Source organism: Sitodiplosis mosellana, unplaced genomic scaffold (assembly GCF_009176505.1).
Source record: "Sitodiplosis mosellana isolate CC-2019 unplaced genomic scaffold, AAFC_SMos_1.0 Smas_scaffold_2, whole genome shotgun sequence".
NCBI lineage: Eukaryota > Metazoa > Arthropoda > Insecta > Diptera > Cecidomyiidae > Sitodiplosis > Sitodiplosis mosellana.
Window position 1 is genome coordinate 6,183,308 of NW_022595245.1, and position 26,977 is coordinate 6,210,284.

The following is a 26,977-nucleotide window of genomic DNA, read 5'->3' on the forward strand; positions in this document are numbered from 1 at the left end:
ACCAATACAGTTAAGAGGTTTGCTGTATTGTCGCGGCAATTGTGCCAATGCATAAACTAATGCTCTTAGCTTGAAACTCACTGCTTTTTTTCGTGCTAGCTTTCTGCTTAATTATTCAATGCTGTGCGGTTTTTCTTGAGCTCATCAAATGCCATTTCACCAATACCACAATTGTACATTGCCAACGCTCATTCACATGGACAGTTCTTGAGTTTCTAGAGAAAGGTCATTTGCTTTTTTTTCTCCCCCCATACACTATATTTGCCACTAATAAAATAATTATCGTTTGGTTCCGAGCCGACCATTTCTTCTTGAGAGTCTTTTTCGACAAATTGAACACACAACCACACACCAGTCAGCCAGCCAGCCGTATTCGTTCTAGTGTTTCGGCACAGCCGTAACGTGTATTTCTTCTTCTTCTCTTGCATGTTTTGGGCTATTTTCTGCGCTCAACCGTTCGTCTCTTTTCATTTTGCATTGCCGATTGTGTGTGCGCGCACTCTTGTCTCGCACACACAGCCCAATGCTGAAAAGAGCAGCAGCGGCAAAAACGAAATAACAACAAAAAACGGCACAGCGTACAACATCAGAGAGTAACTGAAAGAAAATATAAACAAATTCATAATGGATCGCATTATATACACAATCGTGCACTCGTATCGCACACCGCCGTTATACGAAAGTGAGCATTCGACTAATGAGATTATATTCCGTTTTGTCAGTTCGTAAGCAGTCTTCGGTTCGGTCACATTTTTGAATCGCAACACGAAAAAGTTTATTTTAATTTTGTTTCCCTTCTTTCTCTCGTCTCTTGTGAGAAGAATAACAACAGCTTGTAAGCAAACAAAGGCATCGTTGATCAACGCTAATCGATGTTTCATTACAGAAGTGCGAAATTGAAATAAAAAAAAAAACCATTTTGAGTTTTTGTGTGTGAGAGAAAGAGATTCATTTATAAAATTATTTATAGTGTTTACGCTGTGTGTTTCTTATCTCGCTGCTTTAAATTCAGCTAGCTGAAGTCTTATCACTTTAGATTTTTCGGCGATTAATGTGGCAATGTTACGATAAACTCATCGTATAAATAACAAAATCCCAACGTGCAAAAAAAAGAATTTGCAGAAATACTTTCAATCGTCGCCAATAACAAACGAAAGAAAAAACGGTTGGCATTTTATTCCTGCCGAAGTTGTAAGTGGCTGTGTGTATGTGACATTTTAACCATTTGCAGAGTTTTTGCATTAAGTATTAATTTTGATCCAATCGAAATCGATCCACCATCGATGAATCCAACTGTTCTGCTTGTAAAAACCGTGCACTTCGTTTCGATAATATTTGTGGTGAAGTGAAATGCGATTGTGTGTTATTTCATGAAAAAAATGTGAATGTAACCATTTTGTGTTTCGGTGGTTCACAAAAGAAGCGTGTTGTAAGAAACGGTTTTTGGTGTTGAAGTTTTGGATTACCAACAACCAAAGCAACATGGAATATGAACGCTGCGAATCCGTAAGTAAACCAAAAATGGGTTCATTTTTTTTCTACATACTAGCTGTTCTGTCTTTCTTTTGTTTCTGGACATTCGTTTGAAATGCGAGTCGAGCGCAGAGAGTTAACTGATCGCAGGTCGCGAAGGTGACAGATGTTTTTTTCTTCTGGTTTTCATGTGTGGCAAATGTCAAACACAAAATTATTTTCGTATTGTTTGTGTCGCTACGATTGGCCAAAAATGCGACTCTTGCTAACACACACAAACACACGCTAGCCCCAGTGTACAGTTGTTTAACGAGAAACATAGATTATTTATATAACCTATTGAGAAACACAGTTCAGATTGTTCGTTCGGCTGGCGCGAGCGCGCAACCAGAATGGAGCCGCAAATGCGTCTTTAATCAATTAAATTAGCAACAAATGGCTCAATTAATTTTCATACGAAAAATATTCCACGACACTCCATTAAGTCTGTGCATGAATTTTCGATGACAAACACGACGACGACGACGACGCTAATGCTGAAAATCGCATTTTGTGTACTGTTTTGATTTTAAATTCAGTTAATTTAAAAAAGCAGTGTGTAAAAGTTGGGCGTAAAAGCCTAATCGCCAGATAAATGAAGTGTCATGTGGAAATAGCAAGATTGTCACCTCCTTTTTTCTGTGCTGCTGCGCGCAAACACATGGAACGCGCGGTTAATATTTACAGCGATTTTTATTGTTGGAAATAAAGTGTCGCTATAAATCTATGCAAGCATTATTAAAACGTAGCCAGCTACTAAAGTGCGGTTAGTTGAAAATTGACAATTTTTTTTTCTCGCTCTCCATTCGATCGTCAATTTTGTCTGGAATCAGTTTTCAGTTGTATTTTTCTGCCATTTTTTCTATATCTCAAATGGGCATGAAAGGAAATTCAAAACAGAAACCCGAAAGACAAATGGTGCTTGAAATTGAGCAATGACTCGACTCATTCATTCATTCATTAAAGTTCCATTGGCGAGCGGGCGCGCACCGCGCACGCTCACAGCCAGTCAAAGTTGTCAACAATCCATTTACGGTAATTCATTACGGTCAGCATTTTTCTCATTCTTTCGTGCACGTCGACAAACACGATCCACTCATAAAACTAGCCATTTTACGAGGCGCAATTCAAAACCGCATGCAAATTGGAGTTGACGCTGTTGTTGAGTTTTCTCGTCATTTGAATTTTTCCATTATCTCACACAAACGCCAAACGGACCGATGCATGAAAATGAGCAGCGGATTGTCTTTGACAAATGACAGAGTTCTCTTTGAAGTTAGCGAAAGAAAACCAATTCATCAAGATTGGCAAAAATTGGCTTTGATACAAGCCCTTGCTTCGAAGCGTGCCGTTATTATTTGACAAACAAAATGGCTTATCTGCCGTGTTTTTTTTTTGAATTTATCGCCCGCAATCCGAAAGTGATGGCCAGACACTCATTCCGTTGTGTAAATGAGTGAGTGTGAGAGTGTGCGCGTTTATCGTCTTTATTATTGTTGCTGAGATTGCGTGAATACAAAAGATGGAATTGTTTCGACTGGTGCCAGTTTTGTTGTGGAAGAGTGCGTCTTGATGAGATGCCCACGCAAGGCAAACGCATTATTTGATCAGCGTTAAATTGAAGGTGAAAAAACTCAGCTCGTGGCTTTGAAGGAACGAGATGCCGAGAAGGAATTCCAAATGCAAATGAGAGACACAACAACGAACATCAATTTTTTTTATATGCGCTCATTTTGATACCACATTTTATGCTTATCGCAAATGGAGCTGTTTAAGCATTAAAAAGTGCAAAACATCAGCAGCAGCCGCATCAGCAGCAGAAGCATTAATGCCAACCGCAGTCATATTGTTACTTAAAACTGGATATATGTGTTCATTTCGATTTCTGATGTTCACATCATTTCCATTGAGTTTCCACTGTGTTGATTGGAGCTCTCGTGTTTGACTCACGGAGGAGATTTGATTGAGAAAATAAATTGCCTAGATAATTGCTTGTGACGTGTTGGTGTGACGGTAATCTGTTTTGACACCCAGCAAATGTTTGAAAAATGAACAGATTTCGTTGTGCTCATGCTAACACACAAACCATTCTCCCGCTTATTAATTGTTTCAATAAATCAGAATCGATGAAAATAGTCGAATGCCCTAAAAATCGAAATAAATCTGTCCAAATAAGCTGTGAGTCGAAATGAGCAAGAAAATGAAATGGACACAAACAATCAATACATCAGCCACTTTCCTCTTAATTGGATGACATCGTGATGAATGCCAGACCGCTAAGTAAGCTACTTTTACTTCATTTTAACCGTGTTTTTAACAAAAACCAGTGACACTTTGAGCTCACAGCAAAATGGAAAAGGTACGACAGCAAAAAAAGGTACTAAAAACGATTTTAAATTTGCAATTGATTTGTGGTACATGCAGACGATTGGATTTCGAACCACCAAGTCATTTAGCCTCATTTAGCGAGAAGAGAAGAGAAAAAAATTAACCATAAGATTCCACTTAATGCTTTCAACAAACATATGAAAATGGTCGCTGTGATCTGTTGTAAGCCGTGTGCAGCAAATGTGAATTTTGTGCGCTCGGCGCGTAGGTTTCGATTACAAACCAAATTTATTCAGCTTGAGAAAAGCGTTGTGTGCAGTGTAGTATTTCGAAGAAAACGTAAACATCTGTTGTACGAGCGTCGGCTCAAGCAATCGATCAACATCACAAAACTTTGCGGATTCGCATTGGAAACCATGCGAACGATTCGAACGATTCACGTTTCAGTTGCTTCGGGCATATGACGGTGATTGAGCTTGTCATTTGTATTGTGAATACGCTCGTTTGCGCGTCTCTATGCGGCCACCAATGTAAAAATGATCAGTAAGTGATTCGGCCCAATGCGCAATTAAGCATCAATATACACAATTCAAAACACATGTGCAGCTAAATGGAGCGTTTGTATCTTTCGCATGAGAGACAACCAATCACATCGGCTGTTGGCCTCTCGTTCATATTTTTGCTGAAAATTAAATTTATGCTTCGCATGTCATTATTACTTAACAATTGGTCTGCTTTGTTTTCGGTCTTTAGATTGTATCTCGGCGCTGAAAACGGTAGTCACGGACTGAAAAAAAATTAAGCCGTTCCATCGCAGAAAAAAAAATTCTAGGCAAAGCACACAGTTCAAGTGAATGAATATCATAAGGCCGATTCTGTTCGCGTCATTCATGCAGATTTTCGACTTAATTTATTTTCATTTTACAAGCACCGTTTTTCCTTGTTCCATTCCATGAATTCATCTTAATGCGATTTTACACTTATCATCCGATTTTTTCTCCTTCTGCTTCCCCCGCATCACAACAACAACTAGCAACTGACCACTGGGCTACATTGTCATTGAATGTGGCGCATATACACAGAAAGTGCCACTAGAAAAGATTTTTTTCTCTCTCTACCTCGTCTACCAATTTCTCAACCGCGCACTAGCTATGTATTATAAAAATCAAGAATTTACGACCGGCAACGATTGGTCATCAATTCTGTGTTTATTGCTGCATTTCCTAATGACATAATTAAAGCGAGATGTCTTTCATTTACCTTAAAAGTAGCCAAAGTTTCGATGTGGCCATCAATCTTAAGTTAAAGTCAACTAACATTCGTTCACATTGATTGGAGTCGTTATTTTAATTGCTCATAAAATCTCGAAAAACTGTGCTAAGAACCATATTTTTTTATGAAGTTTGAGTTCGTTGTTAGACAAAACGCAAAAGGGCGTGTTTCTACAGAGAAAAAAGAAGAAACGATCAGCGTTTTTCGAACAAATCACAACCAGCACAATTTGCTAAATATCAATAAACATGAATGTGTTTTTTTTGTCTATTTCAGAAGAATCTTTCAAGTTATGAGCCGTAATAATAATTTGTTATTCATCGAAAATTCCGACAGGTTTCGCTATATACTGATTTGTATGTTCTATCGCAACCCCCGCATTTAGCACAAATAATAATTATACAAGCGTGTTTGTGAGCGTATACATCTGTAAATCTGTGTATCTGTATTGATTGCTTATTAAATTTTGACACTTACAGATGAAAACTTACACAATCACAGTGGTCGTACCGACCCGTCAACCTTGGCAAACCTTGAATAAAATAACGTTTAGTTTTTCGCATTTTGAATTGTGCCTATTCAGCCAATTTTGTTTTATTCTCCATTTGCTTTTTATTAATTGTACTGAAATACACAGTCGGAATTAAAGTGTTTCGTGCAATCGAAATTGACACTGAATCATACAGTAGATCTTGGTATTATAAATAGCATTCGTCTATTGGTACTCTATGATTTAAAACTGACTTTTTCCCATTGATTCATATTCTAAACGAATACGCTATTCATTGAGCTCGATTTTGTTTTCTCTAAGCAAGCAATTTGCTTATAATAAGATAATCGATCGCATTACATTGCATTAAATGTGGTGGAAAATTTGTTCAAAGAAATGAAATGCGATTCAGATAGATAGTCCCGTCGTGATGGTGATCATACATTTCTAGCGATTACTTTCATAAATTCTCGTGTATTCGATGTGATTGTGGTTGTGTATGTGTGAGGCGGATTCGATAGCGGTATTTATTTTTCAAAAATTATATCTTGTCAAACTGTAATTATATCTGAAAGCCGCAATTTATCATGAATGCGTATACCGTCGACACTGCTGTAGGTTTTGATGCGATCGGATTTGACGCGTGTGGTTCACCGTCTCTCCGAGTCTCCCAGCCGATGTTGACATTTGATCTGAATTTTTGTGTTTTGTGCATGCAATTACATTGTAGCTTGGCTTGGGATTTTTAATAGATCATTTGTCATAAAATTCGGTAGGTAGGAGCCAACATGTCTCAGGCTCGATTCGAATTGATAAATTGCATATTCAATCATTAATGCGCCAACACTTTTCGAACAATCTTGTGTGCAATTTTCCGTTTGGATTTGTCCATGTTCCAATTTTTGTGCGGTGTATCGTACCAATTGGAAACGAAAAATTCACGACAGCGACGACAACACGAATGAATTACGGCCCCAAAAGTGTTTCAATTAAAGCCAAATTCATCGCGCCAATTACTATGTTAGTGTGCCCATAAAAAGCGATTTGATTTTGTCTCGATGTTTAAGGAAACCAAAGCCACCGACGCAAAAAAAAAATCCCATCGAATCAGCAACAATAAATCACCTTCGACATATCTGATGATTGAACGTGCGCCGGCCCTTTTGTTTTTCGAACAATTTCGTCTCCAAATGATGACATTTGATTGCCTCTTTTATCGAAATGGTTCCGAACCATTTGTTACGGTTATACTTTTTTTGCGCCATCCGCAACTTTAGAGTTTTGTCGTAGGCAATCGATCGTGCAATCGATTCCAACAGTTAATTTGCTTCATTTTAATATTATGGCGGCAGTTTCTCTTGTTTTTTTTTTCTCATAAAATGTCTTTACAATTTTCTAGTACATTTTTGATGATAGACTTCTTTGTGTGCGATGAAAGAAAACCAAAAAAGATCGGCGCTATAGTATGCTTGCTGGGCGTTTTGACTATGAAATGCAAATGGTCGGGCCTCATGTTGTAATCATACAGTAGAAAATTGTTTACTCTAAGGTTTTCAAAACAACTCGACGTTTGATTTATTCACATGTGTGTATAAACACATCGTCGCTCTGCGGCTGCACTGAAACCAGATTTTTTTTTCTTCCATCATATGCGTGAATCTAAAAACAGAGAGTAGAAATCATTTTCATGCAAACGCACACTCAGGCATAATCAATTAATTCCACTCTCGATATGGCATAGCGGATTTGTTCAAAGCAATGACCGCCTGCTGCTGCTGATGCAGCCGATGTTGCTGTATGCTTGCGCTCCGCTTCAAACATCGAAATCGAAATCTTAATTTGTAGGTAATGAAACGACGAGATCGCGTCTCGAGATGCAAATTTAATTTCAAGCTCACGCGACTCCAATGCACAACAGAAAATAACAAACGTTCTTTATTTTTAATTTATGTCGCACACGCCACATAGCCAACGTTATCACGATGAACTGGATTTTGGCACGAAAGAACTCACTTATGCGCGTCGCCACCATAAATCGCGACAGCACTTTCTCCGGAACGCGCGCAATATTTTCCAACACTTTTGGAATAGTCTCCGAATTCTTTGCACTCTTCAATATAATGGACTTTCACTTGTGAATTGAAATGCAGCCATTTAAATGAAATTGCAAACGTAAATGGCTTGATTCATTTGTCACCAGAATTGTATGTTCGATGATAACATCTGCATTTTATTTATTGGCCATTGTTCAGCTTATAATCTTACGACCTGACTAAATGGAAATTACTAATGGCTTTCTACGCTGTAAAGCATATTTCGTGCGTCGTCCGCACATTTAAAAAAAACTACCTATTCAATTCAATTCCGTTTTCTGTTCGTTTGATTCGAATTCAGTTCATTTCATATCGAACATGTGTTGTTTTCCTGTTTGACTCATTTTTCGATCGACATTTACCTCGTTCGGTGACAAACTCAAAGTGTTTATATCTTCTTTTGTTGAATTAGAAAGCCAATATCCTCAAGATTGATTGACTTTTACTTGAAACACATATCGAGTTTACCCTAAAGTAGCTTGAAATACGAAGAAAAAAGTCGACTCGAGCTTCGCAACAAAGTGGCAAGTGACGAACCGAAAATTGCTTCTAATCACTCACGTACTCTTTATTCAATTCAACAACTTCCCGCAGAAAATTTTTTTGTTGCTTCTTTCAAACGCTGAACTACGTGTCTTGTGTTGTTCTCGCAGCCGCGTAATTATGCGGAGCGTACGTAAACAGCAGTATGACTGTGCAAAATGTCAAAATCATACAAATTAAGAAATATTGCGCATAAATCGCCCACATATTTCAACGACAATATTTTGTGCGGCTCCGAAACGTGCATGCGATTGAATAGATCGATGGTACTTTCGGAATCCACGACTCATTGACGATACTTATGTCAAATCGATCCATCAGTATCAACGTTGAATGAACATTGTCGTCTGTTTTTTTCTACCATCGTTTGGAGCAAAAACCGATTCGGCTATGGTGAGTGAGGCAACAGCAATTTTTTTTTTAATTTACCACAACCAAATCAAGCGAACACTATATTTTCAATCTGAAGAATTAACGAAATACATTGTATTGAAGAAGGTGTATTTGTTTTTTTTTTCAACTATTTTTTCCCCTTTGTTTCGCTGGCAATCCGATGTATTATTCATCAATCAAAACGATGTAGCGTGGTTCGATTCCAAAAGCATTATGAATTGAAAATAGGCGTACGGGTGATTGTCTTATGCTACCTGAAGCTACGCAATTTCACTCAAGAACCACACACACGCACACACACACAAGCCACGAATGCATCGGCAAGTACCTGCATTTTCGACCTCTTCCATTTCGATACATAAATCATATAATTTATGGCAATTGATCGCAATTATTTTGTAAATGTGAGATAATTTCCTGGAACATTGCCGAGAAGAACCCGTTGTTCTCTTCAGTGCACAGAAAATAAACTCGAATCAAATAACGGTCTTGTAAAGTTTATATTTACTTTTCGGTCCTGTCGATGTGGAAAAAGGCGGTTTTGATCGTGTTCCTCGTAATTTCGATGTCTTTTAATGGATTTACACATAAAAATAAACACAATCATTTTTGATACCCGAAGCAACTTGAACTCATCTTGAGTAAATGAATGAGCGAGTGAGAGAGTGAAAGAGTGAATGAGAGAGTGTATGTGGCTACGGCAGTGTTAGCTTCGCTTTCGGCAATTATTGTTCATATAAAAACACAAAATCTAATTATGAAAAATGAGCACGTATTTCGTAGCAAAAATCGAAACATCGATCGGAATCGAATCAGCGAACCTTTGGCTGGCGCAAAGCGAATCCACACGAAAATCTACACATTAAATTTCTTTCTATGATTATATGATAATTCAAAACAATCAATTTGCGCTCGCGCAAACACAATGCACACGCCACACACGGCTATTAAATGCTATACCAATACATTGGTTTTTATTTGAAGGAAAATCCACCGTCGCCGCTGCTGCTTTGGAAGTGATTATCAATTCGAATAATAAAATAGAAAAACAAATTATATACCAAAAAATCGCTAACCTTTCGTTTGGTATGGAAATCAACACTCGAAAATCATTCGTATGCAAAACCAACAAAGGAAATACGCCTCAATTTTTATTTTTATTTCCATTTCATTTCGTTGCTTCATTTTTCATTCGCTAAAAATTGCACTTCATTAAAAACCAAATAAACATTTTCCTAGTTCATATATAAGTGGCTTTGCGCGGCACACGACTCCATCAGTTTCGCAAGAGAGCAAAAATGAAAAGAACGTATGAAAGAAACAAAAAATCGCACCGTCCGTTCATCATCACATGGATGAATGATGGGTGAATTTATAATGGGCAATCGGTGTGAAAAGCTTATGTAATGCTCAAGAAGAATCTATTTTTCATTTTGCATAGATTTTTGCCAATTGGGAATGCGAACAGCATGGTGATGGTGGCGGTGGGGCGTGATCCACACGCAACCAGCTAAAATATCAATATATCATGAAGAAAAACGATGATTGATTGCGTATGCACAAGAAAAAAAGTATTCTTGCTGCATATTTGTTTAGCATGCGGCATTTATCAAACATCGGCCGATTCATGGATTGAAATGCAACACAACACAGCAGAAATGACAATCAAATAAACCGTATTCGCGTTGAACATTATTCATCACATAATGGCAAGCTCGAGAAAGAATTAAATGCGAGTAAACACAGAGCGCGTATGTTAAAAGTGTCGACCGTTTCTCGTGAAATGCACGATGAATCCGCGGTCTTTGTCGGTAGATTACGAAAGACTGTTGCAACACATCTTTCATCTCTTTAACATTTTCTATCTTTTCTCCGACTTTTTGTGTGATTTTTTGAAGCCAACACCAGATGCTGAACAAAGAAATTCAGCTCATTTTTTGATGACCTTTCCAATATTGCCCATTCGCAGATTGCGCACAAAAAATGCAAATTCTAATTGATTCTCAAGGCAACAACACCAGCATGGCTAGCATATTTGCACACGAAGCACGCGATCGATTCTATTCAATCTGTTACAGCTCTCGATAACAATCTACCTCTCTATCGTATTGAATAGGCGTATGGCAAAATTGGAACACATTGATGTAATTGCATTTGACCTGAAGAAACCGACATGAATATGCAATGAGAAGCCGAGGAGAAATTGTCTTTCTCGTTTGAAACTGTTTGACCTAGAAAAACTCAAGCCAAGTGCTGTGCTGTGGTGAATTCAATTACTTGACTGCACAATGTTTCTCGTGCAATCATAAATATTCTTAGCACACTTTATCTTCCTCCAGCGTCGAAGAAAATTTGGCACGATCATATCAAAGTGCTCATGTTACCGTTGGTAAAGTGCTCACGTCGCCGCCTTTTGGACCAAATTTCAAGGCTCAAGAACTTCACCATTCGATTATCATAAATATTCTCTTTTATTCCATTAAAACATCATCGCAGCAAATGTATTAATTTCATCAGAGCCCAACCAGACTTGGTCGATAATTTATTCCCCTAATCCTGTTGCCAAACACAAAAAGGTGTTATTTTTAAACACAAAAAAAAACTTTCGCTGAATGAAGTCAAAACAGAGATGACCAGAAGTTGATATAGCAAAGATTTGCGTAAATTTCCATAAATCGTTCTGAAGGTCGAGTGGGATACGATTCGTTGGACGACGCGTGAAGATGCACGAAATTAGCATTACCTAATTTGTCATTTTGAAGTTTGAACATCTTGGACGATCAACCGAATCGAAGCAAAAAAATCAAAGCAAAAAAATCTGAGCAAACAACCACAAAACATGTGTTAAATGATCGCTTGAAACGTGCACGAGTTTGCAAAAACACACACACGTTCACCATTCATCAACAGCCATTAGGCTTTGTTGTAACACTTAAAAACAAAACCTAACGATTTAAATTGCTCGCAATTTGCCTTTTTTTTTCTTCAAAAGACTTCATCTGAACTATGAAAAAACAACATCAAGAGAACGTTTTTGCCGTTTGGCCAAAGCAAACAGAACGAAGAAATGGAATAAAATGATTGCAATTCGTGTGTGATGTTTTGAATGGCTATAATCAATTCTAGCTGTTTGTGCGAAGAAAAAAAAAAGTGCGAGTATGAGTGTGTATTAGTTGGTTACTTTGTTTGCGCATCGTTTCTACCTGTCTAACTGCTGTCGTTGTTTGTGGAAGAAAAAAGCGCTCCAACCGAATGTTGTATGTAAACAAGCGAAAAGCAAACGGTAATGAATGAATTTGAAAGATCGCATTAACATATACTGTTTCACGGTGGCCAACGCTACCTGTATATCGCTTCATCACACACTCACACAGAAATCTCGACTCTACAATGTGTTGCCATGGTATTGGTATGGAGCTTCTAAAAGCAGCGCAAAAAATAAAATCAATTCGAAAACCAGCAAATATGTTAATAAATTACCTATTCATTTTGATATACGTGCCGAGGCATACAAACATACACTCGCACACACCAAACAGATGTGTCGATCGAATACACAGCAGGCACACGTAAGCGCGTGAGAGCGAGAAAAAGAGTGAGCGCGAGAGATCGCGAGTTGAAAAAGTAGGTTTAACGTGCTTTCATTCCAACATTTCAATTTAGTTTTAAAGTTATAACGATTACGAACGCATCTCACAAGTTTTTTCTCTTTCGAACGGAGTTGTTTTTTTTTTGCTTCTCCAAGCTCGAATAATTTGTGGATCAATACAACGAAACGAATAAAATAGAAATACAAACATTTGCCCCGTTCATCGAATCGATCAATTCGATATTTATTTAAATTGTATGTTTAAACAAAAATCTCGACCCAAGTCGAGTAAGATATTTGAAAACATCTCAATACAAATCTCAATACATTTCTTGATCATCAGTGTCGATTTTATTGTTGAAAGAAGAAGAAAATAGTTCAAGTGCTCGCGATACAGTTACACGACTGCATGTGATTGTGATGCGGTCCATTGTGAATTGCTAAAACGAAAGTACCGCAAGCCCTATCATCAGTGACGTTGTAGAAAAAAAAGCGATTTCAAGTGAAACAAATATAAGCGAAAGAAATATATTAACCGAGTGAATATTTGTTCGAAGAAAAAAAAAATAACATGCGATTGAAAACAATTTGCAAACAAATGAGATAATCCACACCAGTTTGTTTTTAAATGGTTGAACCACAAAAAAACAACAACACAAATGCCCGCAAGTGTTTCAAGACAGATCAGCATTGAAATGCGTTGTGACTTCGAACAAATGTTTTCTCTTACGCCTGAAAAGTTGATTGACTGATTTTTTTCTCTCTCTCACTTGCTCTCTTGTACGCGCGCAGGCACTTGCGCCCGCCGTTATTCCATTTTTGTACATAAATTCGGTTATGAGTTTAAGGTTGAATGCGTGTAGGTGATATATTTTGTAAACATCGAGGCAATGATCTCATAGCCGAAGAAATGAATCCAATAATTATAATCACCCAGTTATCACGTTGATTTTTTTGACTATGGTAGATATTTGGTTTGAATTGCATATGGACGCTACCAAGTAGTTTCGATTGATATTTCCTGTCACGCAAATTAGATGATGATGTTCCATTGGTCGCAACGGGTTTTTTCTTTCGAATAGTCTACACGCTACTCTGAATGTCAATTGACTGAAAGTAGGCAAAAGAAATCAGTTTCAATCAAGAATCGACCGTTGTGCAATTCCAAGCCACTTGGTAGGTGTATCGATTGAGGCATGCGTTTAATAAGCTCTAATGACACCCAATAAACAAGGCAATTTTCTTTCATTGACCCAAGAGAAAATGTACCGCAATATTTCAATTTATTCTTGGACCGTGTGCTGTTCATGCAAGCGCTAAAAGCCTCACCTTCCATATGAAATATGATTCATGGATAATTACAGCACATTCTGCGCTCAAAGTGTTTAAACAATTTTTTTTTCATTTGGAACACAAGAGCTCAAACGAACCTTCTTGATCTCGCGAAATGATCTCAGACCCGTGAGTCGTCGCGTGTATAATATTTCTCGCTGCTGCTTTTTTCGGCAAACAATATTCTTCTTTTGGAATGTCGACAACGCAAATGCCATATATGACCAAATAAAGACGTCGAGCACAGAAAACAACAATGTCTGAATGGGATCGCCCGAAACCATTTCAGCAGTGCAACCACAATATCCAGCTCGATTACGAAAAAAAACATCGTTATTGTGTGCTGCAAAGTCATAATTTTAAATGTTAGGAATTGACTCGTTGCAGCAACGAAAAAAAAGAATCGATGTCGATATCATCGATCAACAAATCGCGTCATTTAAGGAATGCCATTTTTAACCTGCATTGTCAATGGAGTTAGTAGCAAGCGTTTTTCATTCCACGTTTTCAATTTGTATTCGACTTTTTTTCTGAGTGCAAATTTTGCTCATGTGCAGCACTAAATCATTCCCAAATCGAGTCACTCGTATACCAATATGAACTCGGTTTCTTGTGTAAATTTGCATTCATTCCGATCATAAGCCACTTATGGGCGAATACGAAAAATCTGTATGATGACGGAGTCTCAAAATGGAATTCAATGCCCGTCTTTTGTTTGATATAATTTTTTTTCGTTCAAAAGATTTGGATAACAATGCTCACAAGCAAATCCGTTGCATTTGCTCCTGAACAAACAAATGCCAAACCATATTCGGCTCAACGGAAGCATTCACGACGCGACTAAATCAATAATTCATCTGACCCATAATGAATTTGTGAAGTTTGAACCAACTTTGTTTTCTTCTCGTTGAAAAAAGTTGGTTCAAAGTCAAAAATTCGTCTTCATGTGAACGGAAACGATAACCGTCATGAACAAGACAAGAATATCTACCGTTAACCAAATACTGCGATGGGAACGATATGCGAAGTGATGTATTTCAAGTGAGCGAATGTGGAAAAATGACTATTTTACAGGAAACTCATCGACATTTGTGTACAGTCTGTTGAGAGAGCCACACGGTTTGAAAACGACACACAGCGACCAACTGCCGATCCATTCACGGAACACTACGAACATTACGACGTGCAAGTGTTTGAGATTCGTGTCAAAGTGTCATCAAGTGCAATAGCCGATTTGTGAAAGCGCCCAGCCGAACGTTTCGCGTGCGAAAGTGTATGTGTATGGATTTTATGGAGAGCCCCGATTCCATTCATGTGTACTTGGGTTGATGCTGTCGTTTGCCATGTTTCCAAAGTTCATGTTCGGTTGTTTATGTCACAAATTGCTATTTTACGACCAGAACAACTTAACACCGTGTAAAGTGCATGAAAATTAGTTTCAAGTGTCGCAAAACCAGAGCATATAACCGCAAAACTCTCTTTTCACCTCTGTCTGGAAACAAAGAAGAAAGAAAAAAAACCACGAAAGATAAAACTGTTCATTTGAATGTAAAATATTTTGTTGTGTATATGTGTGTGAGAAAACATGTTTGCACCGAAAAATTCGTCGCCGATTTTGCATCCGGTTTATTCGACCGATGAAATCGCCGCTTACCAGGTTTGCATTGATTCTTTTTATTTCGTTTCTGTTATACTAGCCGCCTCAATTTTTTAAACTAATGCTTCATAATTATCAAATTGCCGTGTTCTTCGTCATATGTTACCCAGTCTTATTCTTGACTGATTTAATTCGTAGTTCATAAATTTGTGTGATTGGTCTTCATTTTTTTCTCTGCTCGTTTACAATTCAAGACTTTATTAGACCACCTTAATTTGCACATTCAATTTGCATAATTTTTGAATATTCCATAGTTTTTATTGCGCATGGTGCGAAGCAAACGAAACCAAATATATTCGGAATGGATAATTTCTGCGGTTTTTTCTTTGCGAATCCGAAGTTCGTTCACACATATGAGCGGCACCTGCAGTTTTTTTTCTTCGTCGCCATCAATCCATGGCCGCAGCGAATTTGGCTTCATTTCTTCATTTTCGATGGTGTCATGGTATTATGCGTTTGTTGTGCTTCTCAAGCAAGTTCACGATCGCTTAAAAACTCAACAACAACATCACCATCGAAAAGGGCTTCTCAATTTCAAAAAGTGAAGACAATTTATTTACTCATTGGTATTGACTTTTTTACGCTTGAAAATCACTCTAGAAACCGAAAATCAAATAAATCGAAATCGCCTTTGGAGTTGAGATCTGTTTTTCTTTCCATTTCGGTCATTAATTCTGTGTAGTTGAGTGAAGTTTCCGATAAATCCACTTCTTAATTCCATTAATTCGATTAATTCCATTTTCTTACACAATTAATTCCAAGAAATGAGCCGAAAGAGTAGTAAATCGATCTAAATTCAAGCGGCTGAAGAGCGCATCGCCATCGGTGTTCATTGGAAAAATGCTTGAAATTCATCGGATTTTCTTCATGCTGCTGGTGTTTTTCACGCCATTTGGTCGTTTCAGGTGTTGCTGGCTGTAGAGGAAGCGTGTAATGCCCATTGACGCAGCAGTACAGATTCTCTTTCTCTCGGTCGGCTCTATTTTTCATCTAGCAACCAGGCCCAATATATCAAAAATGTTTCGGCATCTCATGCTGAGCGCGCGCGCATTTGCGAAACATTCTGTACATTGCTGCCAATTTAACAATTCAATTAAATGCATCGAATGAAACAGAAACAGAAACAGAAACACATACGATATAGATGCGAAACCAAAACCATCATCTATCTGCCAATTAGTGATGGCAGTCAAGAAGAAAATTCACTGCGATGCGAACGATACCGACGCAATATCAGAGATATATTCGGAATCCGCCAAGATGAAGAATTACGTTATTATCTAGTTGTGGTTGTGTTTGGCTTAATTTTTGAAAAATGAAATGAAATCAAATAATTGGAGGAGTGATCATAAAAATGGATTAGTTTTGTGCGCGCCGAAAACTGATTTGGCAGACACTTTCTAAAATTCAATCATTTTTTTCAGCAATGGATCGAAAAATTGGCGGAGTGAACACAGTAGAAAACAACAATAGCGAAACAAATCAAATGGCCGTGAATTTCCAAGTGTTTCATTGTTCATTGATATGAGATTTGATTGTGATATTTCACATGCAAATGACTCGCAAGATGGATTTCGAGCAATCAAGTGGAAATCAGAGAATGAAAGTGTTTTTTTTTCGAACACGTTTTATTCGAAAACACACGCTTTGCTACACATTTGGTCACACTCATTTTGGGCATGTTGATTGCGGCAGCCGGAAATGTCATTGTCGTTCAATCGCGACATTTTTCTAGAATTTATTTTGCTATCATTCAACTAGCACATTGTTGAATGCAAAATATGTTTGCCGTGGGCGATCAAACGCAAGCTGGATATTATTCCGTCCGCGAGAGTGCTTTCATTCCATTTATAGCCCAATCGAGTATTTATTTATTGGTGAATATAAAACTTTTGACACTGTGTCTCACTCCTTGGGTATTTTGATCAGAGCAGCGCAATGAGTTGTGAGAACCACGACAAAGTGTGAGTGTGCGTATTCAGTGTTTACTTTGGGTTAGTTCAGGGTTATTTATGACAACAAATTCAATGAAATTCCGCCCACTGTCATACAGTTGCCGCGTATCAACAACAATCGTCATCATGTGTGTCACTTCAGCCGCATAATATTTCCTTCCGTCTTGCCTATACGAGCTGGTCCATGTGGAATGTTATGCCTATTGCGATTACAAAAGATGTTCTACTTTCGAACATTGGAAGAGAAAAGTGCACAAATCAAAAGGTGCCACAACGGTCAAAACTAAACTGAAAATCCGTCGCTATCAAAGCCCGTTTACATAAATTATCAATATTTATGAGACAAGAAACGTAAACATTTAACACCAAATGATCAAGCTCTAGCTATCCAATTTTGAATGTGCGCAAATGAAAGAAAAAAAACTTTCCAAAACCGGCTTTTACTCTGTCGTGATGCATGGCTGAAGATTAGATAAATGCGCGAAATGCTGCTGAACGAATAGAAAAACCATGCTCAGCACACACTTGATGCTGATTTTTTTCAGCTTGATTTACCTGGCCAACTGTTTACAGACCGGTCAAGCGATGAAAAATTATGCTTTGCTCAACGGTTGAGCCAAAGGTAAACGACTTTTTTCTGCTCGCTCGGCTGAAAGGTCGTTTCGACCAACGACGAAGCTTTATGAATTCATTTCTCACTAATTTTTGCCAGTTCCAAAATACATGATTTGAGGAACCGATTCAAAGAATTGGATTATGTTAAAATTTCAGTAGAACAGACGACCAAATAAATCATTGAGATAAAAAAAAACAATCTAGATTTCCCGTGTGAATGAAATATTTGTCGTTCATTGAGAAGCGGTTGGTCAGTGTTTGAATGGAATCTACGACATTCCACGAAATGATTTGCGGAGGTGTTTTGAACATTTGCTTCACAGCACAAGTGCCAATGTGCCTGTGCATTCGCATACACAAAACTGAAAAGTCAACTTTTCAGCTCAAGTGTCGGCCGATTGATTTCTCAGCCACGAACCACGAGCGCATTATGTAAAGTCGATAAGTGACAAACGGTAAATAGCCTGACACCAGCAATTCGCTGTCATTTTCATTTCATTAAACACGCAACTGTCGATCGCATGCATTTGTTGTTTACCACACAGCCAAGTCGATTTGGTTTTCCGCAATTTCTACCAAAAGGCTAGAAAAAGTGAAAATGCTGTGTGTCTGGTCAATAATTTAATATTTGCAAAGTGGTCAATTTGTTCGCTATGAAATTTACGGCGACAATTTTCGCTCGTTCACAGCACTTACGCTAATTGGTAAAAAATAATATTAGCTAAGCACATGCGGCCAGAGATTATTGACATTATTGGGTAATTATTGGCTTCCCATTTCATTGCATTTGACAAATATTTGTGGTGTTTGACGAAATTTTCACTCAAGGATCGACACCTCGATAATAAATACAGCGATGATATTTTGGATTTCTTTCTTTTTTTTTGGAGGGCCAATTTGACACAAATTTCAAATTGATTTTAAAACAACCGTTTTGGTAAGAAAAGAATGGCAACGACAAAAAGAAATTCATTGAAAAAATTTAGAATGTCTCCAAATTCGGCCATTCACTATGGATAATTAAGAGCCAAAATGAATTTTTAAACGACTTTCGACGATTTGTGCTCGTGATTTACAGGTTTTTCTTTGTTTGGAAAGGTGAAATTTTCGCTGTATACGGTGTTTCTGTAATCGCGGTGATCGTATCATTAGATATGCGCTGCATTGTTAACAACTTGCGCTAACATTTCCTGTAAGCCATTTAATAACGTGTGTAACATTCCTTCCGACAAATAGAGGCGTCGATAATCGCACAATCTCTTGTCGAGGTTATCCCATGTGGTGCATCGCGATGTATCTATCGACATTTCCTCCTTCGCATAGCAAAGTTTGCAGTGTTTTATCCACAAAGTTTGCAAATTACAACCAACAAAACGAATTCACTTCCAAATTAAGAATTTTTTTTTGGAGAAGGCATCAATTTTGAAGGCACCAATTTAAACTTGAAAAGCGCCGATTCGTTTCGAAAGCATTTAAAAGTCGGTTCATCTGTTGGAATTACACCTTAATTACAAATCGAGATTGTAAATGAAGAGTTGTTATCAATAAAAGATCACAATTTAGAGAGAAAAAGCAATTCACCCTAAATTGGATGATAATTGCGCCATTTCATAGGATTCATTTGCGGAATTATCAATTAATTGGCTGAGTCAGTTAAAAATCGACTGATCTGCTTAATATTTATGGGCCTAATCGGCTCGACAAAAATAGTGAAAGCCACAAAGAAAAAAATTGATGTAAAAAATATTCAAATTCAAATTGCTTTGAATTGTGTTTCAACACAAATGGATTGTGTCTCGTTAATCTTCCGACTGTCTTAGTTTTGAGGATGTTTTAATCTAAATCGTGAGAAAAAACTTAAATTGTCATTCTTGTTGAACAACAACAAAAAACCAAATGAACAAAATCATATGAAAATTTAGCAAATTTATCACCTGTCAAGGTGATATTGCATCATCATGTGTCGATCATTCGAGATGCGGACGATCGTATGTCAACAGCCATTAATATTGTGTTAAACGACGTAAACACATTAATTTTTCATGTAATAATTGATGTGCCTAATGGAAATATGCCATATATGCGTTGTACTCAAGATGAAATCCGAAATCAAAATACGCCACTCAACCGAACATGGTAAAAACGGCTTTGATTTCGCTGACACAATGAGCGAGAGAATTCAATTGAAATTCGCGGTTCGTTTAGAAAAATGATATGACGCATGACCACATGGTGCGGTGCATCAAAATGCAGTGCCTCGGCTAAACAACGTCGTTGCCAGTGTTCATATTTAATTCATAAATTTTATACCTGAATTGCCATCGAATCGACGCGCACATTCAATCGATTCAAAAAGAGATTATCGTTCATAAAATATTGTGCGCAATGTGCGACATTCTATAACAAGTCATTACTTCTTTTAACAACAAGAGCGAAAAAAAAACTGTCGAGTGGAATTGAAATATTTTCCCCAATTTCAGCCAAGAATACGTAATAAGTGCTGTATTTGTGTATACAATCCAATTTTGAGAGCGTTCGAAATTAAAAAATTTTTTATCTCCTTCTTCTTATTCTTACAACTTGATGCCGGTTGGAGATCGAACACAAATTTTTGGATTTTTTTTGCGATGCATTTCAGTACTGTGTTTTTGTATGTCATTTTTGCAAGATTATTTTCGTGTACACAAGAATTCATTCAGGTTGATCGGTGTAGGCGATAAATTGTTTCGATTCCAATATTGTCCATGTCTGGCGGCAATTAATTTGTCGTATTGGAACCAACAAGTGAAATTCAAACGATTTCAACAGCGTTTTGACAATTTTCAGCTTCAAACAATAACAAATTTAAGACCTCGAAATATGCATTTCGAGCCATAAAAAGCAGTTGACCAATTTATGTAACCTGTTGAATTCTTAAAATGTCTTAAACATTCCTGACATAAACAACACCAAAATCCTTTTATTCAAGCGATCGATCGATCGACACAAAATCAATATTGTTGCGTAGGCGATGCCATGCCATTAAAATGCTTTGTTCCGAACCTTTATTTATGCGACGAAACATTACTTGCATCACACAAACAGCCCAACAATATGTTTGTTGTCTATTATTCACAACCGTTTTGTCTTCTTATTGCAGTTTATACGCTGGGAAAAATTTATTGGGATTTCAAACGAATTTATGTTATTTCAATTCGATTAAAAATGCATCGATATAAATTACAATTTTATGATTTAGAAAATGTACCGAAATTGTAAATATAAAATATGTAGGCAATTAAATAAATCTCCCTTTTTCTTGCATTATTTTCAGATCAAATTGAAAAAAGTGCTGGGTTTGACGGTTTGCAGTAACGCAGCTTTAGATGTTTCGCCAACGACAGGTGTAATTGCCTATCCGGCCGGGTATGTGTAACTTTTGGTTTGTTTTTTATGGACGTCATGTTAATTTTGTTTGGTTTGATCGGTCTTTTTGTTGGATCATTTTCTTGCACCCACACGCATCCAATTATATTGTCTTTTCGATTGATTTTTTATTGATTCGTTTGACATTGCCGCAATCAAGATTTTATACACACTCGAATAAAATCGAGGTGGAATAAAATTTTCGATAAACTGAGTTGAAAACTTCAGAGTAATATGGACACGTGCTTGAAATAAAGTTTTAATTAAACAAACGAATACAGCTGAATGTGTAATTTAGAAAGAAGAAAAAAAAACTCAGTACTCGATCCACAAATATCACCTTCGTGACATTATTGTGCAATATCTGCGAAGTAAAGCATTTAATTCCAATTAAAATCACAGCGTGAACCTTTTATGCTTTTTCTTTTCCCCTCGGCCGATTCTTGAGTCTGTGCCATTAAAAGTAATACTTATTTGTATTACGAACGTATGTGAATCGTACAAATCGTAAGAATTTTATGCAGCCGCAGCCGCAGCAGCAAAAAACATAGTGTCATTGACATTGACTAGTGGCTACACACAGTTGAACAATTACCGTTTTCTGCTGTTTCGATACGTATAGGCTGAAACACTTGCCGTACGACAACAATAAATGCTTCAACCTTTCCACAGGCGGAAACAAAAGAAAATCGTTTGCAAATAAAATGAATTTGCATTCAACATATCGTATTGAAAACGGAATGTAATGAAAACGGCGACACTTGAAGCGATTACGTGATTTCCATATTTTGCTGTGGCTGAGCTAAGCAACAGCAAAAATGAATTTCAAATCGAAAATCATATACATTGACAATCAATTCAGCAATCACCATTTCAAGCACAATACTAAATGAATTGATATTCACAATCCTAACTTGATTGACATCTAAATACAGACTCATATCCTTTCGTCAGTCGATTGTGTGGCTTATGTCATTTTATGACTTGAACACATTCATTTCCTTGTGGGTTTGGAATATCCGCTTACAATTTCCATAAACCGATTTGATAGGCAAAATTACACATTCGCACTACGCTCGGTAAAGTTTTCTCGGTCTTGTTGACCTATAATCTGGTTTTATCTTGTATCTCATTTATTCACATCAATTAAAAGTATTTTGACTGGTTAAGCAACTTCATTACAATGTTTTCTCTGGTCAACAGAGATTGGTTGTTCTTGAATTCAATTTTATTGCATACGAACCTGAATATTCAAGAGTCGAGAACTGGAGAATTAATGATTGTTTCATTTTGCTTGGTCTATACTTTCAGATGTACCGTCGTATTGTTCAACGTAAAGAAGCTTAGCCAAGCATATTTATTGAATACCTCGCGCAAAGCGATCACAGCTGTTGCCTATTCGCAATGCGGCCGGTGAGTACAGTACACACACAATTTGTGCAATGTGCAATGCACCAGTAACTAAAGTGAATGCCTTTGTTTCTTTCTTCGTTTTGTTCGTCTGAACTGTAGATATATCGCAACGGGCGAATGCGGCCAGAATCCAGCAATCAAAGTGTGGGAATTGGATAGCAGTGCGGTAAATGGAAATATTGAATTGCCCGGTGGCAATAATGTTGGTGGTGTTGTGATTGCCGAATTCTTAGGTCATAAGTATGCCACGAGTTGCATTACATTTTCGCCAAATGGAAAGTATTTGGTGTCGGTTGGGTCACAGCACGATATGATCGTCAATGTGTTTGACTGGCGACAGAATTTAAAAATTGCATCGAATAAAGTCAGTGCCAAAGTATGTTCGGTGTGTTTCAGCGAGGATGGTAATTATTTTGTGACGGTTGGCAATCGGCATGTGAAATATTGGTATTTGGAAGGCAGTCGAAAGTACAAAGAGCCAATTCCGTTGATGGGACGCAGTGCCATTTTAGGAGAATTACGAAACAATGATTTCTGTGCGGTGGCATGTGGCAAAGGAGACGCCGCCGATAGCACATATGCAATCACCCGAAATGGACAGCTGGTCGAGTTCAATTCACGTCGGCTGCTCGACAAATGGGTCGATTGTCGGACCACATCAGCGAATTGTCTGAGCACCAGCGGCCAATTCATTTTTGTCGGTTGCGCCGAATCAATCATTCGCGTTTTTAATGCCGAAAATTTGGAATACATGACAACGTTGCCGCGAACACATTATTTGGGCGTTGATGTGGCGCAGGGTGTTCACATCAATCACATTACATCGGCACCGCCAAATTCCAAATATCCCGACACAATTGCCATGGTCTACGATGAAGTGCATGCAAAATTAACGTGCGTTTACAACGATCACAGCTTGTACATTTGGGATCTGCGGAATATTCAACGGGTTGGCAAGAGCCATTCGTTTCTCTATCATTCAGCCTGCATTTGGGGAGTTGAAACTGTGCCATACAACACACTTAAAAATCATCTGACACACAACTTGCCAACGGACTGTTTCCTCACATGCTCCTCCGATGACACAATTCGCGTTTGGAACATTGATGGCTGTGAAACGAACGAAGTCTATCGCAAGAATATCTACAGCAAAGATCTGTTGAAATTGTTGTACATCGATCCAGAGATGAATTACATCAAAGACATGGATAATCCGATACTTAATATGGAAAAATCGTCGAGCTACGATGGTCGAAACGGTGTACGATGCATTAAAGTCAGCCCGGAACGAAGCCATTTGGCGACGGGCGATCGCAGCGGCAATATTCGAATTTATCATTTAGGCACATTGAAACTACTCACAACGATCGAAGCGCACGACTCAGAAGTTCTCTGTTTGGAGTATACAAACGATAAAATCGAACGCCGTCTTTTGGCCAGTGCAAGCCGAGACCGATTGATTCATGTGTTTGATGTTGACATTGGATACCAAATTTTACAAACACTCGACGATCACTCGAGCAGCATCACATCGGTGAAATTCATCGGAAGTGGGCTGACATTTCAAATGGTCTCGTGCGGTGCTGATAAGTCAATCATTTTCCGAAACTTTCAACAAAATCAATTTTTACGTGGCAACAATTGCTCCGGCAAAACCACACTCTATGACATGGAAGTGGACAGTAACAATAAACACATTTTGACCGCCTGCCAAGATCGCAATATTCGAATTTATGGAACACAAAATGCCAAACACACGAAAACATTCAAGGGATCACATTCGGATGAGGGCAGTTTGATCAAATTGAGCCTCGATTTGAGCGGAATTTACATTGCAACCTCTTGCACCGATAAGACACTCAGCGTTTACGATTACTATTCAACGGAATGCATGGCACGAATGTATGGTCACAGTGAATTGGTCACCGGATTGAAGTTCACAAATGACTGCAAACATTTGATTTCGGCGAGTGGTGATGGATGCATATTCATTTGGCAAGTACCACATGATATGATCGTTACAATGCAAGCCAGATTATCGCAACAAGCAATTCGATCTGGTGGCACAATACCCCGACCCATCGCTTCGCCAACGAATAACGAAATGAACGAATCGCCATCATATTTAAATCACAAAAATATTCGACCACCGGAACAATTCCAAACACCTACGCCGAATTTCTTCACCGAAGACGTTCCTATTTCACCCGGATATCGATTTTCGGATGTTGGCCAGTTGCCGCAATGGGCGAAGAAAAAGACACCAACGGAAGAAAATGCCGACAATGTGCTGAGCTCAAGTCCTAGTCAATCGAATCAACCACAGCCGAAAACAAGAGGTCGATGGGCACAAAAAGGACCATTCGAACCAGATGAACTACGAGCCACGTCACCGGGTGATGCAACCGTTTCATCGACAACACCACCCATTCCCACAGCCATATCATACACAATACCAATCATTCAGACAAATCATCATAACAACAATCAAACGTCCGATTACAACAGCGCCAGTTCAAAGGATATTTATACAAACACGTATCTCAGCGAAGACAGTTCGATCGATAGCGGAGTTGAAAATCGACGCGATTTATTGCTCGTCAATAAAAATGTAAGTTTGATACGGCAAATTTAATTTTTGTGTGAATTTTTAGACAAATTTCTTTTATTTCTTAAAATTAATTGAGCTAACGCTTTTCTCTTTACTTCATAACAGACTCCAAAAGGTAGCCTACAATTCGAATCAAATACCGAGCACGATGGTGATATCGAAGATATTTCTGATGGCGAACGAACCAGTTCTGACCATGGAATGACCTTTTACCCGAATGTGCCTGGCACACCAACGTGAGAACTACTTCCATTTTTGAATGAGTAGTTAAACGCCTTGATTTTAATCATTTTCTCTCGTTTCAGTGGTGACTTCAAAGTGAATGCCATGAATGAAGAAGAGCTGCGAAAGTCGGTGAGACGTCAAAAGTTCGAGAAACAAGGCTTGAGTCTTACAGCGTCACAAAGCGGAACAAATACAGGTACTGGTACATCGGACGATGAAGATGATGCATCAACGCCAAGCGGTGATAATGCCGAACGTTCGCTGGCCTCAACGTTAGGTGGCAGCAATGAAAATATTCCCCTTCAACAGTCCACATCATTCTTGCAAGCTGCGCTCGATGGCCCAGGAAGCTTGTCAGATCGTAGCGATCGAAGTGAGTCACTGATGGCGTAAAATCCAAAACTCAAAGATTTTCTGTTGAATAAGTTGACATTTCTCTCATCAATCAGTTTGACATTTTCCATATCTCAAACGAATTTTTTTAATCTAATTTCTTCTTATTTTTGTCACAGAGCGTCGCAGTATCAGTTCGAAGCACAATAACTCGGATGTGAAGCCGAACTACACAAAATCGTTTGCCAACAGCAAAAAAGAGGAGCTCATGAAAGTCATCAACGAAGCAAAACAAAAGTTGGAAAACGTAAGTTGAAGCAGTGCGCTTGATTTTCTGCAAGAAAAAAGAGAAAAATTGTTAAAAATTTGGATTGAATGTGAGAAAGGGAAATCTTTGTAGCTAGAAATGTGATAGTACATTGGACAATGTTATTATTCCAAATATATACTACTATTTTCTACATTTATTTTTTTTTGGTAGAACATAAAGCTAATTTGAAATTGGTTATTTTGAAGCATATACTATAAATCACACCAACCCATATTTTATAGGGGCAAAAAAGTCGCATGAGAGATGCAAATAAACAGAACACAATACAAACACAAACTATACACGAGGTGAGAGCTAAACAAATTGGCACCAGCGAATTCATAAAATGCAAATCACCTCTCGATTGGTGATTCGAAATGCGGAAAACCAATTAAGAGCGTGTGCAATCGATTCAATCAAATTAAAAAAACTACTGTAACACATCTACACAAACACACACACACACAGATAAAATCGACACTAAACAAAAACAACAACAAAAATATTCTTTGGTTTTTTCTCAATGGTTACACCTAACGCGTATAGTTTAGCTCACTAATTCGATGCTCCGCTTCCTTTTATTTGATTTTTCCTTAACAAATTAGCCATTCGAATTTTACTGCCACGTTTTATGATTTTAGCTTCGCTTCACAATTAATGGATACTTTTATTTCGATTTTTTATGACTTTGTTTGGGTTTTATATTTCAATTACTCTTCCATATAACACTTTTTGCGTTTTGCCCTATTCGCTCTACTGCTTATAATTTTAATTTTATGTGATACACTTATAAATCTCCTGGTAGCTACACCTGGTTTTTTTTTATCATTGGAAATCGAACCAATTCATTCCAAAAATGAATGCCTGAGAATAAATGTAATTTCTGTAGTATTCGCAGAGC

The 26,977-nt window shown here is 37.9% G+C and overlaps 1 protein-coding gene across 27 annotated transcripts in view; it reads left to right on the forward strand.

Annotated features, from left to right (window-relative positions):
- LOC129565152 (mitogen-activated protein kinase-binding protein 1) overlaps positions 1-26,977 on the forward strand; it is a 37,182-nt gene that overhangs the window by 2,405 nt on the left and 7,800 nt on the right. For 5 of the 27 annotated variants that reach the window (XR_008687575.1, XM_055439688.1, XM_055439692.1 and 2 more), the window contains exons 2-8: positions 21,093-21,184; positions 22,496-22,597; positions 22,697-25,208; positions 25,314-25,444; positions 25,514-25,806; positions 25,946-26,073; positions 26,319-26,384. Coding sequence is in view for 20 of the 27 variants with exons in the window: in XM_055439688.1 (XP_055295663.1) it covers positions 21,093-21,184; positions 22,496-22,597; positions 22,697-25,208; positions 25,314-25,444; positions 25,514-25,806; positions 25,946-26,073; positions 26,319-26,384 (3,324 nt within the window). In the remaining 7 variants the exon portion in view is untranslated. Of the gene's footprint in view, positions 1-661; positions 1,507-12,292; positions 12,509-14,626; positions 15,210-21,092; positions 21,185-22,495; positions 22,598-22,696; positions 25,209-25,313; positions 25,445-25,513; positions 25,807-25,945; positions 26,074-26,318; positions 26,385-26,977 lie in introns of those variants that run through there. The other 22 variants (XR_008687579.1, XM_055439690.1, XM_055439700.1 and 19 more) reach the window with 14 other exon arrangements.